The sequence below is a fragment of the Solanum stenotomum genome, chromosome 7, assembly GCF_019186545.1.
Source record: "Solanum stenotomum isolate F172 chromosome 7, ASM1918654v1, whole genome shotgun sequence".
Lineage (NCBI taxonomy): Eukaryota > Viridiplantae > Streptophyta > Magnoliopsida > Solanales > Solanaceae > Solanum > Solanum stenotomum.
Window position 1 is genome coordinate 60600719 of NC_064288.1, and position 16262 is coordinate 60616980.

General features: G+C 34.3%; 1 protein-coding gene across 1 annotated transcript; it reads right to left on the reverse strand.

Moving 5' to 3' along the window:
• Positions 1-341: 341 nt before the first annotated feature.
• On the reverse strand, positions 342-13272 carry LOC125870379 (uncharacterized). The gene is made up of 18 exons (XM_049550798.1): positions 12386-13272; positions 11708-11818; positions 11540-11596; positions 11347-11423; positions 10814-10913; positions 9706-9779; positions 8984-9084; positions 8791-8894; positions 8076-8129; positions 7921-7976; positions 7792-7830; positions 6656-6794; positions 6197-6381; positions 5740-5807; positions 5577-5649; positions 4501-4562; positions 2505-3684; positions 342-1051 (listed from the first exon to the last, which is right to left on the reverse strand). The coding sequence occupies exons 1-18, from the start codon at positions 12464-12466 to the stop codon at positions 799-801; spliced, it is 2814 nt and encodes a 937-aa protein (XP_049406755.1). The 5' UTR covers positions 12467-13272; the 3' UTR covers positions 342-798.
• Between the last annotated feature and the right edge of the window lie 2990 nt (positions 13273-16262).

The following is a 16262-nucleotide window of genomic DNA, read 5'->3' on the forward strand; positions in this document are numbered from 1 at the left end:
AATGCGGAATCTACCCACGAAGAGCGATACGGACACAGATTATATCATCACGACCCCTCTTTTCATACCACTAATTTGTACATTTTTTGAGAGAGAAAACAATAGTGTTGTCTTGTCTTGCTTTGCTATCTGTTGTAACAATATATTATATTTCGATTATCACACTATTTTACTACAAATATTATTTCAAATTTGCAAGCTGTACATTACTTTTCGTACCAACAGTTCTTTCTTCATTATTTTCTTCGACTAAGAGTCTTTCAAAAATGTTGATCTGCATATACTTCATCCTCTCCAGACCCCATTTAGTGAAATTTCACGGTTGGATGTGATGTATCAAATACAAAAATGATGTGAAAATTCATTCAAAAGTATGCAAGTCTGTTATCTACAATCAGAGAATTCATTAGAACAAAATTGTGCTCTATGAACAGAAAATATTTCATTTGTTCCATATTAATAGCATACCCGAAGCAAGTCGACTCCACTCCGTTTAAACCCGTCTCAGCTCAAAATTATAAAGAATTTAGTTTCACCTATATAGCAATGCACCGAGATAGTACATGGATCTTGTAATATACACATAACGCTACGATGTTGAAACTCATCGGTGAAGAACCAAATTCTCATACCAGTTTTCGTCATTATATCTTTATCAAGTCGAGTGCTGCAGATCTCTTTATTGCCCTTTGGTGTTAAAGGATTAGCCAGGCAGCGACTTTTTGCTGTCCCCCCCTAGACGCGGAAGAAAGGAATGAATTTCTACAAAAGGTTAAAACCTATGAACTGAAATGACTCTTAGCAAGAACAGCTGAAGATAGAATTGTTAAAACAACATTTTGCTTTTTTGACTATTTTCCGGACACCCGTCTCCTGAGGTGTGTGGGGGTTCACTTGAATTCTGTCCATTATATTGACCTGAGGGGCATCAAGGATTGTCTTAGGCATCGATAACGCCCATTGCATGCCCCAAATTGAGAGAGGCCTCATATATATCAGAGATCGAAAATGTCCATCAGTGGTCCAACCTTCTGGTGTTTGAAATGAGTATCTGCATGATAAACGGAAAGATAAAGACACAGAAGAAACCCAAGGAGACAAATTCTACTGCTATCTTCAACATAACAGTTCCACCATTCATGGGGGACACACTTTTATTTGACTAATAAAGACGCGTCGAAAATAATGGTGCTCTTCATAAGATGAAGAGGATGTAGGAATTATGTGGGTGTCCAAATGCTGCGAGTCCAGTGCTACACCAATTGATCGTGTCCCTATTTGTTTTTAAACTTTTCAAGTCTTTTATGGAAGGACCAACAATTCATCAACAAAGAAATGCAGGAAGCAAAACATTACTTGGTATATAAAGTTGGGCTATAGCAATTGCAAGAAATAAATAAGGGAACTTCAATTCTAAATCTAAAACAACAATAAGTCATTTGATGCGAATATTGATCTAGAAGAAGAATGGGCATATACAAGTCAGATTTCCTGCCTAGCTTTCTTTAGTTATGTATACTGCTCTGTTAATGTTGCTCCCTTTCCTAAAAAGAGATACCCTGCAAGTTAGATGCCTCAATCCAGTAGGCCAACAGGTTTGAAACTCAAGGCTGTATAGGCCCGCACTTTTACTCACACCCACCTGTATATCAGGCTTCAGTCACCTAGCATGTTTCGAACTCGTGACGCTCTACCTACACAACTACGTTTCTTCCTCACCACTGAACCCAAATCCTCTGGGCTCTACTAACTCAGCTCTCTCTTTTATTTACTTCTTGTTTGGTAATGCTTGCTGCTACTCAATTCTTAAACGTATGCTCCATTTCTAGTCCCCTGTATTTTATGGTCTCTGCTCTTCTTGGTCTCTCTATATTTTTTTATTGGACTTCTTCAAGGGACAGTGGTGGACAGATGCTGGATTCAATATACAATGCTATCAATTAAAGAAAGCACTTTTGGTACGGCACACTCCATATAATTTGTTGGAGAGGTATCCGAGATTTGAACATCTTTCCATTGAATGACTAGCTCTGTGCATGCACTAGAAGGGTGGAGTAAAGTATTTTCATCGAGTCGGTGATTTTGTAATTTCCACAAAATCGGATGAAATGCAACATAGTTTTTTCTGTTTATGTAACAAATTACTTGATATGTTATGGATACATAAAAGAAAATTATACTGTTCTATATCAAGAATAACATGGTATGCATTACCAAATCATGAAATATGTTTTATATGATAACTTTCTAATTATCAGTGTGTCCTCTAGGCTCTAGCTACACTTTAAGCAAATTATGTACAGTACTTAAAATCACTTCTTGAAGCAATGTCTCATATGCTTCAAACATTTAGGTGTTCACGTCTGATGTCATGTTGATAAACAGGGATCTTACCAAACGTGATTGTTTTCAGGGAGTTGCCAAATTTTTACTTGTATATCGTCCAGCTATTTATAAAGCAAAGTTCACTAAATGATGCAAGGGAAAAATGATAAGTGACGTACCCGTATCCATCCTCTGACCAGCCTGCGGTGAATATACCTTCAGCTGTAGTGAATGCCTGTTCCTCCATACCAGCATGAAGCATGGTGGCAGCCACACCATATGTGACACCAGTCCATATCTCACGGGATTGCATGCAAGTATCATCCACCTTTCCATTTGGATGCATTCCATTTACTGCACCCATTCTGCCTCCACGAACTTTCATGACATTGAAGTCGTAAATCTTTTGAAGAGCACTCTTGATCTTTACACCATCAAAGAGATCAGGCAAGCCAGAAGACGCCATATACCACTGACCAGCTAGCTGATCAGCCTGGATTGACTTGCTGTTACTACTAGAACCACTGTCATAGTTAAAATATGAGCCGTTCCACAATTTTTCCTCGTATACTGTCTTGGCTTTTATCAATTTGCCTTTCCATTTTTCTGCAAAGGCATAGTCGCCCACGTGCATGGCCATCGCAGCTGCAGCTTGAAGAGCAGCAAGCCATAAACCACCACAGTATGCACTTATTCCATGAACCGTCCATGTATCATATGTTTGATCAGGGAAACCATCATTTTCAATTAGACAATCATTGTCATGATCAAACTGATCCATATACTCCATTGCAGCGCATACAGAAGGCCAGACCTCTGTAGCAAAGGAAAAATCTCCAGTTGCAGCGAAGTCCCTATAGACCTGAAGCACAAATTTTGGATTGAGGTCCTTCCATTTACTAGTATCATGTATGTTATAGGCATTCATTTCGTGCCAAGGATCATGCATTCCAAGATCATGAGGAATAGCCCCCCTGGGCTTCCGTATTCCCCAATTACCCTCTGCTAGAAACTTCACTTTTCTCCCATCTTCACATAAGACAGCTTTGGCAAATTCCCGCTGAATGCTGAGCTCAATTTTAGGAAATAAAGCAAGAAGTGCAAACGAGGCATAGAAGTGCACATCATATGTACACCACATGACATATTCTACGCCTTCCAAGTATAGAAACCTACCCACATCATCACCGTCAGTACTTGACCCTGATAACTTATCAGGACTTGACAACTGGTTGTCTTCCCCATAACCATTATATGCAGTCTGCTCCACTTGTACACCATTTTTAATAGATTTAACTTTAGTTACTTCCGGTCCTGCTGTTCTGGTACTAACTGAGTCTGAAGAAGGAACACCAGAGTCTACAAAAGTGAGAGTAAAGGAAAAATCAACCACAATGATTTAAAGGATTTAAAAAGAACAACGAGCCACTCTTTGTTCCTAGAGCAACATGTTGAACAGGTAGTATGTCGGTCAACAGATGAGTGATAAAACCCAACTCTCTCACAGGTAGAGCTTTTATCAAGATATCTGAATTCAGCTGAGTACAATAACATTGTGACATTTTAAGGACAGCATATGCCAGACTAGAGTTGAGAGAGAGAGAGAGAGAGAGACCTGCTGTGGGGACTTTCTACTCAAGGTAAACATGCAAACTTTAACTTAACGAAGTATATCCTTAAGACTTCAGTTACCCCATTATGAGAAGGGATTGAAGTACACAGCAAAAAAAAAATTACAGGAGACTAAGAAGATGTCACAAAATTCTGTCAACTGCTATGATACAACTACCGATTATCCATGAAAGAACAAAGATCTCTAACATCGTTCTTCCTTATCCTCTCTGAAAGTAAGACTCTGAGAGACTCGGACCGCATCGCCACTCCACCTGAAGCCCCACAAACTACTTAGTATGATGCTTCAGACTTATAGAATAATGTCATTCGGGGTTCAACAGAATAACAAAAGAGAACAATAGAAGCAATCAGATGTCTTCCCTCAACCCGCAAGAACTTCTAATCAACTGTGTTGGATAGGAATCACACCCCAATCATCCATTCGGATCCAATAGGTGTTTCAAGTGGCAAAATGAAAGGTTCAATATAGCACTTACAATTCAGGATTCATTCAAGAATTTAAGACAATAGCAAGTGTAGAATGAACGAAAAGATGAATACCAATCCAAACTGTCCCACCAGCCACCAGAAAATACAGCTCGTTGAACAGCGTAAACTTGTACCTGTAAATATCAGAGTTGTAACACCTCAACACTAGCATCAGACATACATATTTTGACCGCTGTGTGAATAGAGCATATACAACAGAAATGTTCAGCTACAACTCCCAAAATTGTTCAAAGCAAAACAGTGAAACATGAATAGCCCAAAAACAAACAAGCAGCCAACAGCTAGAAGAAAGAGTGAAAAGAACAGTACAAAAGAAAGAGAACAACAACTACGCTGCCAAGCTAGTAGGTGTCGGCTATACAAATCCTCACTAATAATGTTTCTCCATTTAAACTCATCTGAGGCCACTAATATACAAATAAAATAAGAAGTACTAGAAGATGTCCTATATACTAAAGGCTAAAGAAGTCCTAATAAGCTTGGGACTTGAAGTAAATGTACTAACATGACTAAAACATATTCTCAACTAATTGGTATTGCCTACATTTTTTTTCTTCCGTCGAGCCCTATCTTTCGGTTAGTCTGCATGGGATGCCAAGAGGAAAAAGTAACTACATTCAAAATCGTTATCATACGTCCACTTCACATTCAGGAAAAAAAAAGAAAAAAAAAGGCATCGGTTCTCCCTCAATATGCTTCATCTGTCCCATTCCATGTCTGACCATACAAATGGCATGTATCAATAGCAAATACTAACATTATGGTCACCATAATATGCTCTTTTGTAGTTTATATGTGAATCATAAAATGTTGTTGGACGACTTTAATTACGCACAATATAATTGTTTCATGGACAGCTGATATGTGGGAAGTTGAACCTTCCACAAGAAGGAACACAGAGAGGAAGGAGTAGATACATATTGTGTGACAAAATCTTGGTAGTAAACACAATACGTAATTGGATGTAGGAAGTGTTGGTAAGTCGTACAGATCTTACTGCAAAAAGTTGTATGTGTTAATTTTATGTCAACCTTCCTTTCTCAAATTATTCTCATGCTCATAATGATAACTAACACAAAAAAAGCATAATGCTATTACCACAATTGCAAAACTCTATCAATACTTACCATTCCGGTAGCTTATCATCATTAAGGATAGGATTTTGCCATTTCTCAATTTCTTCTTCCCATAACTTATAATCTGATCAATGAAAAAGAATAGTAATGCCAACAATTAGTAAGTACAACTAAGAAAACAAACAGGAATCTAAGCAGAACAGGAGACGCTCACTTGTCAATGAATGATGAACCAAATCTACAGCAGCCCTTTCTGATGTTCCATAAAACCTTGTGTACCGCCTGTAGCAAACCCCCACACCCAAGAGAAGACAAATAAAAGAAAGAAAAAGAATAAGACGAGCATCCTCTAACAGATAGGACTTCGAGGAAAACTTAATACCTTGACAAATTTGACTATATAGCTTGACAAACTTGACTCTAAAATATGACAAACTCCTGATATAATGAGGATGGAGATTTTTTACTTGTTGCCTATTTACCTCCTTATGTTGTTACATTTTTTAGGATAAGGTGACAGGTAAACATTGTACTGACCACATTTATGATCAAGTTCTTAGACAAAAGGTAAAATTGCATTAGTCACAAAGAACCTAAATTTTAACAATATGGGACCACAATCAAATGTACATCCAACATCCAAAAAGAGTAACCCATGCATGAGCTCTTACCTATAGTATGACATTCCTTTCATGAATTTAACTTGAGGAGATGACCAAGCAACAGAGAATGCCACGGTACATTTTCCATGTGGTTCAACCCATGCAGATGCAGAAACAGCAGCACAATGTGTCTCCCCAGGTGATGATGGCATGCTTGGTCCTTTGCTGAAGTTCTCTCGATCAAAGTGCCCATCCTTATAAAAAGATAAGGTAGCCATGAGAACATTGTATTAATGCCCAAACAGAACTCCTGCTTCAGAAATTTTACCCCATATGGACTGATGCAGGACTTGTCTCCAGACGGATAAAAAGTAAGGGCGATAATGCTTCAGAAATTTTACCCCATATGGACTGATGCAGGACTTGTCTCCAGACGGATAAAAAGTAAGGACGATAATGGACCATCAATTCAAGGTTAAATAATGCACCAGAAAGTCTTAACTATCAGAACATAGTTTAAGCAATTACCTGCACCATTTTACCCCACATATCCTTTGCTGTTACACAGCTTCCCTCAGTCAGGCCGAAACAGGGTAAAACAGTTACACTGACATTCTGAGTTTCGCACGCAGCTACAGCGAAAGTAACAGGAGGATTTTCTTTTGTCCTGTAGTCCAGCCAACAACATATCTGTCAGCATGACACTCAAAATTTCAAATCATAGTTATGGGTCCACAAAAGAGAAAACAAAACCTCAACCATGATGATGGAATAAAAGACATTTTCCTTTTGTAGTGACCATGGATGTCATTAACCCAAGAAGGACGCTCCAAAGAAAGGTCAATAACTGTTACTAGCAGTTAATACATGCTAGAATTTTAAATCTAGTCTTCTCCCAATCTAAAAGCAACTCCCGAACGTCAAAAGTAGAAAGGCAGAAAATCACACTAGTACAATAATATGCAATATCAAGCAGTAGCTTGCAAAAATCAGAAAGAAAATATAAGCTTGTCCTTTTAACCTTTTGCTCTACTCAAAGTTCAGTCTGGTACGGATTTATTGATAAAACTGTACACAGACATCCACTTGCCGCTTGGAGCTCAAGTCACGTTCTTCAAGCCTCACAGTGGATGACTGCCTCATAAAAAGTGTTCAAATGAGAAATCTTTGAAGTCCCTCGTATGTCGTATGGTGAGAGGAAAATAGTTTAATCCAAAACTAATAACATTTTCTAATCGTCAAAAGTTTGTACATAAAAGGAAAAATAATGGATGATTATACTATAATGACTAAAAGATTAAGGTCTGTTCCTTGCTGTTTTAACAGCAGCTATTCAGTTCTAGAGAAGGGAACAGTAAAGACTGAAGACTTAAGAGCCCAGATATATAAAGATACTTTGACTGTGCTATGGAACATATTCTCCAATGTAATGCTAGATTATTTGTTTGCTTGACTACTCTAAACGTAAGTATTCAAGAGGGAAGACATATTTAGTGTCTCTCTGGAAGTTGTTTATAACTGTTGACCTCTACAGATACACAATTTTCTTTTTCACTTATCCAGTCACAGCCTTTCCTCGACTTTCACCAACTACAAAACTGAAAATACCGAGGAACATCTGCAAACCAACCATCATATCTAGCTAATAAGGTTTGATGACTTGCTTGTGATGTAGGAGTACGCCAGAGACTCCATCTTCACCTCTGTCAAAAGGAAGATAAAGAAGAGTTAGAAATCAATTGCAAACCCACAAGTATATGGAAGATAATTGAGATTGAATGATTAACACTCACATAAATGGTTCGTTCATGTGATCTCCTGATAGGTGTGAGACACCACCAATTGAATTCTGTACAAAACAAATTACTGTGACCGAATATTGAATAATTCCATAGTCTTTTACTGAAGGGGACACAATAGCAACAATCAGAAGAGCGGAGCCACTAACCGTCCATGTAAAAAGAAGGCTAACTTGTGCTCTTTCCTTCCCAGTGTTCACCAACTGCCAAAGAGACAAAAGAAAAGATGCTAATAAGCACACAAGAGGAGCCGTTAATCAAGTCCCTCGGATCGAGCTTAATGCTGATCATATTAGGTAATATCACTTCATTGATTTCCAAATGACTTCCGACTTTATGCATTGAGTTGAGCATGTCTGCATGTTAAATTTTATGGATTCTAAAAATGTCCAGAAACAGGAACAAATATGTTCACTTTTCCTTAAATAACATAATTGACTCTCTTGCAAAGAGAAACAGTAACTAGTGAATAAAGAAGACACAAATAATGATTATGGATTTTATAAATCTGAGCATTGAAAAATGAAAAGTGAAAACAGCACTTGGAAAAATATTGATACACATGAACCATATTTTTTAATGAAAATCTGTGTGAATCGTTCACATGACTTCTGGTTCCACCACAATACAAGATCTTCATAGATGATACCTCGTGCTGCAAAGTTGAATTTAGCACTACAATTGTGTTTCAATTTGAGATGATGCAATAGATGTATGAATTATATTACCGGGAAAAGGGAAGTCATGACATTTGTGTTATGAATTCATTAAATGACAGTTACTTTATTAGATCAAAGTATCACATTGTTTAAGAGAACGAGAAGCAGAATTTGAAAGGTCATTTAGCAGAACAAGTATGCATACAGTGTAAACAAAAACTGATGTAGGAAGACTGCTCTCGCTGTAGTCATGTGGGATGAACGGTGATATTTGACGACAAGAAACTTTCAGTTCTGGATCTGGTTCACCTGAATATGAAAGAAAAATCTAAATGACATCTATAGAAACTCAAGTCAACATATCAGATAAATTAATACTTCAGATAATAAGTACATACCATCATATACTGTCCAAGCCCGAGGAAAGAGTGCATGATATGTAGAATGCTGTCCACTCAGATTCCAGCCCCATGATGATATACCATGATCACTAGCCTTCCTGTAAGATGGACAATACAGACATGAGAATCTTCGCTTTTTACCTTCTCCTCTTTTTCTATTCTCTTATGTAAATAGAATTCAGGTATCAAGTCGAGGTGTGTTGAAATGATTTTAACAAGAGGAAGCTCATTTACTTCATCATAAACAAATCAATTCACACCTCATTTCAACACAGTAGACCTCCTGTACGCATTAGCACAAAAGCCGCTGGAACTCAACATAAGCATACTGCCAGTTATTTTTGAATAAGTTGTGTATGAAGAGTAGTGACAGGATGGCATCAAAGGGACTTTTTTCTTTCTTTTTTTCGCTCTTTTGAGACAAATTTCAGCAAGTTGGTTGTCCATCAGCTATTGAACTTTCTCTTATTTCGACAGGAGATTCATTTTTTATTTTTTTATTCCAAGGATCTACTGATGTGGCTAATGTATGCAAGAAATGAAGAAAATATATCAGAAATGGAAGGAAGATGGATGTTAAGGAACATCCCCACTCCACCCCACCCCATCCCACCTCCACCCCAAAAAAATGAATAATTTATAATAATAATAATGAAAGAAGAAATCTAATATCAGTTGGCATGAAATTGAAATTACTCTTCAGAAACTTAGTTCCTTACCCTAGCCCTTCATGTTCTCCTGGAGATAAAACGGATGCATACTTTTTGTTTCCTCCATCCCGGGATATGAAAATCTGCATTATTAAAGAAGAATCATGATAAACTGAGCATTACCATCATATATCCAAGACAAGGAATCATGATAATTTAATTGCTTTAGTCACACATTCAACACAAGAACAGTCTTCCCAAGCAACAAATCACAAGCCTTGTTATAACTATATGCTTGACAGCTTATCGTGATACAGAACTGTTAACTCTATCAAATGCATATACCCATTCTATAAAACCAACTGGATTGGCTCAACCCAACTCACAAATCTGCAATGGAAAACTAACATCAGTTGGTTAATTCAAAGACCCACAAATGGCATGTCCTAATTCCGTTTAAGGACGGGCATTTTTAATCCTAAACTAAAGTTAATGGTATGTGGGATCCAATAGATGGAAGGACGCCTTTTAAAAGTCATTTCTAATATGTTAAGGGCATTTCTGACTCTTTCTTGTTTAATTATTATCATTAGATAACCCATTTATTCTCTTTTCTTGGCTGATTTTTCTAATGAAGTAAGTTATTTTGGTGAAGGGGAGTATTAACACTAACTTTCAAGACTACTCATGAAAAGAGTTAAAAAAATCCTTTCAAAAGAATGATCATAAAACACTATATATTTTTTTCCTGTAACCAAGAAATATGTTGTTTTAAAAATTGAGACATGGTGTATGATGGCTCCATCCCTCTACCGTTCTCCACTTCAATACAAGATTTGGTTCTACCGGCATTGAGCTAATGGAGTACGCCTACTGCATATCCCATGTTTGTAACTTTGCTATTGAACCAATTCCCAAGGGCTAAAACATGATATACATATGTATAGACCTATGAAGAAATGACATTTTTTGTTGCATGATAAGTATGCTTCATTTTAGATCCAGAGTTTCTGATTGTTTACTATGAAAAGAAAAAGATAAAAGTGGCATGACTGTAGCTCACACATCGTGAGCTCACACTCATTGCTCCTCATTTGAAAAAAGCATAAAACAGCATCAAATTATCCAAATAAAGATATTTACTGAAAGAATATAGAGTTGAAGGAATGAGCATTACTGAGAACTGATTGGACATGATTGGAGAAGTCTCACATGTTCCAGGAAGAATTTGAAAGTGCTTAAACTCGCCTCTAAAGCCTCTGGATATGCTGCCGCTCCTGTGATGTTATAGGTTAGATACCTCATCAGATCAATAAAAAGAATTCCAATATGGCAGAAGAGCGGTTGTTCACTAGTCTATACGACGTTTGGTAGTTGGTTAGCGTTATGCTGGTATTAGTTAGTAATACAAAGATCAGTTAGAGGGAATACAAACTTACCAGTTTCAAAAAAAAAAACCTATTCAGTTATGCATTCATGTATTAATTATTTCATCTTCTATCCTACAAAAAATAATGCATAGACTCCCTTATAACTTATTAATGTATTAGTTATGTGGGTTTCTAAATTACAAACCAAACATTGTATTAGGAGTGTTGAATTTTATACATTAGCAAAAGAATACTACCAAACATAGTACTACTTATGCAAGATTTAATACATGAATAATTTAGCTCTTAACCAACTACCAAACGACCCGTATACACTTACCCCATCCCTCCAAGTGGAACACCTTGAGATGCTGATGGTTTGCAGCGTTCTCGTGTAAAGGGATCAATTGGAGCTCTCTGCACATGTAAGAGAATGATAAGACCTTGCTTAAAGCCCTTAACTTACAAAACTAGTTCTAAGCATAAAAATATTCTTGTGGTTACCATAAATCAGATGAGATTGAGAAAGTTACCCTTCCATAGGACGCTTCTTCCCTTACATATGACCATAGACGTATACCAAGCCGAACCTAAAAAATGAAAAAATAAACAAAGATTACAAGACAAAGCAACAAGTCAAAATCGAGGAGAATTTTCCAATCTGACAATGGTGCTAATAAGCCTAACAAAGACTTGCTTACCATTTTTATTGCCTCTGTGAATGTGATACTAAATTCTTTCAATTTGCTAGCACGGCTGTTTAGTTTCCTTCTCCAAGCTTGAGATGGTGGTGCAGCACTATCAAAATCAAACTGCAGCAAGCAAAATACAAGAGAGATCACAAACTATAAAAGAATTGAACATCACAAAAGTGAAATATCCCAGTGGAGGCAAAATTTCTTCCCCCTCTCCAATCCTTTGTGGACACCACAATTACCCAAAAAAAAACACTAACTTTTGAAAAACAACAGAAACTAAAGGAGAGAAAAATGGAGTTATGCTTGCAGAGTTTCAGGGCCAACATCAAGACATTAGAAAGAAAAAATGATTCAGCTCATTACAACTTCAAACATCCTTAACAACATTTTCTTTGAGCCAAGGTTCATCGAAAACAACCTCTCTATCTTCTCTGAGATAGAGGTAAAATCTGCGTACACTATACCATCTCTGGACCTCATTTGTGGGATCATACCAGGTATGTCGTTATTGTTGTTCTTAAGTATGACTTTTTGCTTTTGAAAGTCAGCAAATATTCAACAATCATATTCAACTGGTCCCATATATTTTCCCCATGGCATAAAACAACAAAACTTAGTTCATTACAAACAAAATAACAGAACTCAAGTAGTAAGATAACAACAATCAAGACAACAACTTACCAATTGCAAAGTTGCTTTAGTTATGTACTCCTCAGGTGGCCATGAGCTCTTCCTATAATGAAACAAAGTACCACTCACCATTTTATTCTAACTCTATAAACCTCTCACCACCCCCTTTAACCACTCAAAATCCAATCTTTCTCCAATCAAAAGACCCTCAAAACCATTTACCAAATCCCCATATACACAAAACACCAAAATCTCTTGTTTAGCAGAACACCAAACAGTGCCTTAACCCCAAGAAAGCAGAAAAAAAAAACTTTAGTTCAATTCTTCTACCACCCTTTAACCACTCAAAATCCAATCTTTCTCCAATCAAAAGAATCTCAAAACCAATTACCAAATTCCCACATACACAAAACACCAAAATATATTGTCTCTCTCTTCAGCAGAACACCAAACAGTGCCTTAACCCCACGAAAAGCAACACAAAAAAAAAGGGTGGGCTCAACTCTTCCACCAATCTCCTCTTTCAACTACTACACTACAAAACTTTGATCAAATTCACTTTGATCCCAAATCTCAAACAGTGCAAACACAAAAACCAAAACTTGGGTATTATAAAGATTGGATTTTTTTGCCCAAAATCCAATTTTGACAAACTATCAAAAGAAATAACCAAATAATACTTTTTGGGGGTTTTGATTCTTGGGTTTATTGTATTCTTTTTCTATACCCTCTCCTCCTCCTCCTCCTTTTGGCTGGTTTTTGTTGAAAAAGGTGTTGAGTATTGAGAGGATCCAACACCTGTAAACCAGGAATTCTGCAACTGTATCAATCAGTTGCCAAGTGTATCATCAAAGACACATAAATTTGGGGCTTCTTGTTATGTAAAAAATGTAATGTAATGGTCTTATTACACGTTTGTTGATGTGTGTGTAGAGAGAGAGAGAGTGGAGAGAAGGGATGATTGCAGAAAAAGAAAGGTAAATTCAGAATTTTAAATTGTATAAGAAAGTGATGTGATATGAGAAGCTGTATTTTATTTTTTTAATTCGATAGCTTATACTCGTATCTCATATTAAAATTAGATTAATTTAAATTTATGTCGTATATGATCTTATTTAAAAGAAAGTATTTTTTAGCAATGACTTTTCTAATTCTAAAACTCAACTCCAAAAGTCACTAAGAGAGAAACAGTCTATCAACTGCATCATATCTATTGCACCATATTGATTGGTTATAAAAGTTGATTTTGTGATGGCCGTAAAATCACTTTTTAAAAGGTCTAAATAATTTAAAGTCAAGTTACCTATAAAAAATAATAATTAAAAACTACTACTCCTATTATTATTATTATTATTATTATTATTATTATTATTATTATTATTATTATATATATATATATATGAAGACAATGTATATTAATATAATTGGTGAAATTTGAAGAAGATAGAATACAAAATAATTATTGATAAGTGAACTATCATTTAATTAATTATTAAACACATATTTATTGCATTTATTTTGCAAAAAAAAAAAAGAAAAAAGATCAAGTTAATATCCTCTTTTAAGCTCAATTAGCATCATTAAAGATAGAGTCAATATTCATCATGTTTAAATTTAGGTCATTAATCACATATGAAAAGTTGTGAAAATAGCTAACTAGGGAATAAATATTCTTGTTATACCGTGTGAGAGGTATCTTCTAGAATAACAATTGTGATAATTAGAGAAAAATTTAAAATTTTATAAATTTTGAATTTAGTTCGTAAGAAAATTAATCAATCGACCAAACTAAATGAATATCAATAGTTAAATTAAGATAGATAAATTATTTCTTACCTGTGGAACTCATTGTTAAAAATTGTGATTAATTTAGGTTGTCTTCAAGCTACCTAAAATTCAACTTATTTTATTCACTAAAGAAATAATCATATTGTAATTTGACATAAGGAATAATTAAGTCACCTAGAAGATTCTAGAATTCAAATCGATGTTTTTTAATAAAACAACTTCATTTGTTTTCTAGAATACTTATTTTTTAATAATTGAGAATAATGAAGAGATAATTAATTTTTTAAAAAATACACTTATCAATTAGAAAAGAATTGTATTTTTTTTAAAAAAAATCTAAATTGTTTCCTTTATTTAGATGAATCATATGGAAAAAATAATAATCTTCCCCCCCTCATTTTTTGTAATTTCAATAATTACTAAAATTAATTTTAATTTTTGAATTAATGTTGGTATTGCTAACTTCATAATTTTTAAAATACAATCTTTTCTCGAATTTTATGAATGTAAAATCATTCGTACATCAATTTTATTTTATCACTATCGATACTAATTTTAATCTCTGTCTTTTTATTTCCCTTCAATTTCATATTATTTGACTACAATCTAGCATACCTCTTACTCTTAGCAAACTTTAATTATATGTAGCTTTAATATTAAGGATAGCGTGATAAAAAGAAAATAAATACTCTTAATTTGATAAAATAAATAAGTCTATTGAAATATATAAATTTTTATAGGAATCAAGTAAAACATATTTTATTATTATTTTCTTGTAAAGTAGAAAGTGGGACCCATTGTGATGAATATTTTGTGCCATCAAGATTGAATTAATTAATTAGAAAGAAAATAGTGGCCAAAAAGCTTTTGACGGTGAACGGCCATCCATCACACTTTATAAATTTTAAACACTAATTTGTTATTAGAAAAAATTAATTTTAATATAAAATTCAGTACATTATTTAAATTGCAATTTGATGTTACTTTATACCAGATTCACCAAACATAATTAATATTTACATTAGTTTTGTAGTGACAAAATATCTAAAAAAATATATATTATATTATTGATTTCATCTTCAATTTTAATTTCTAAAATCATTGACGTTAACAATGATATGTATGAGGAGAATATTTTTGCAAATGTTGATAATATGACTATAAAATACTAATATCAGTAATAATAGGTAATGAAAATGACAATCAAACAAGAAATCTTGCATTATAATTTTCATTGTAATACATGTATCGAGCGACTTTTAAAGATCGTTAACGTTATGCTACAACGAGAAAATTATTTTTATGAAAATTTATGATGTGAGTGTAATATTAATATTAGTAATAGGTATTTGAAAATGACAATTAAATAAGAAATAAATAAAGCTAAATTGTGTGCTAAACTCTCAAATCATCCAATCAAATGACTTCTAACTACATGACATGTATCTTTCAAAATACTATGTTTTTTTTATTTACCTAATTATAGTTAATTAATCTATATTAAATTTATGACTTAAAATAGTAAGTTGTTAATTAGATAATACTTATATCAATTTCTATGTCGCCTGTCGCCTATCAGCGTGATCAAAGCAAAAAATTAAATTTATTATTTAACAACTATTTGATATAAATAACTATTTTCAATTTATTTCTTTCAAGAAAAAAATTTCAAAAATGGCATTTCGATAAATAACTATCTGCATTTTAAATTTGATTTGTCGAAAGTCAAACTATATCGAACTATAACGATTTCTGAAAGTTGAAATCAATAAATTTAGATTGTAAAGATATTCATGTTAAATTCTTCAAAAATATATTATTTTTGAAAAATCAATATATTTTTGTTACATACAAATGAAGAAGAAGATTTCACAATATAAATATTCTATTATAATATAAATATTTAATAATTATTTTCACGACTCAAATATCATACAAAAACAAAAAATATCACCATGTATCTAGATGATTTTGTTTCTTTCTGGATGATAACTAGTCTTAACTTGGATTAGAAATAAAGGATAAAAAAATCAGCCTTGGCAGGCCCTTAGTTTTCCTAGTCAATTTTTTGAATAATTTATTATCAGTTGATTTGCCAATTTTAAAAATGTCTAATTTTGCCAATTGTAAGGTTTGATTA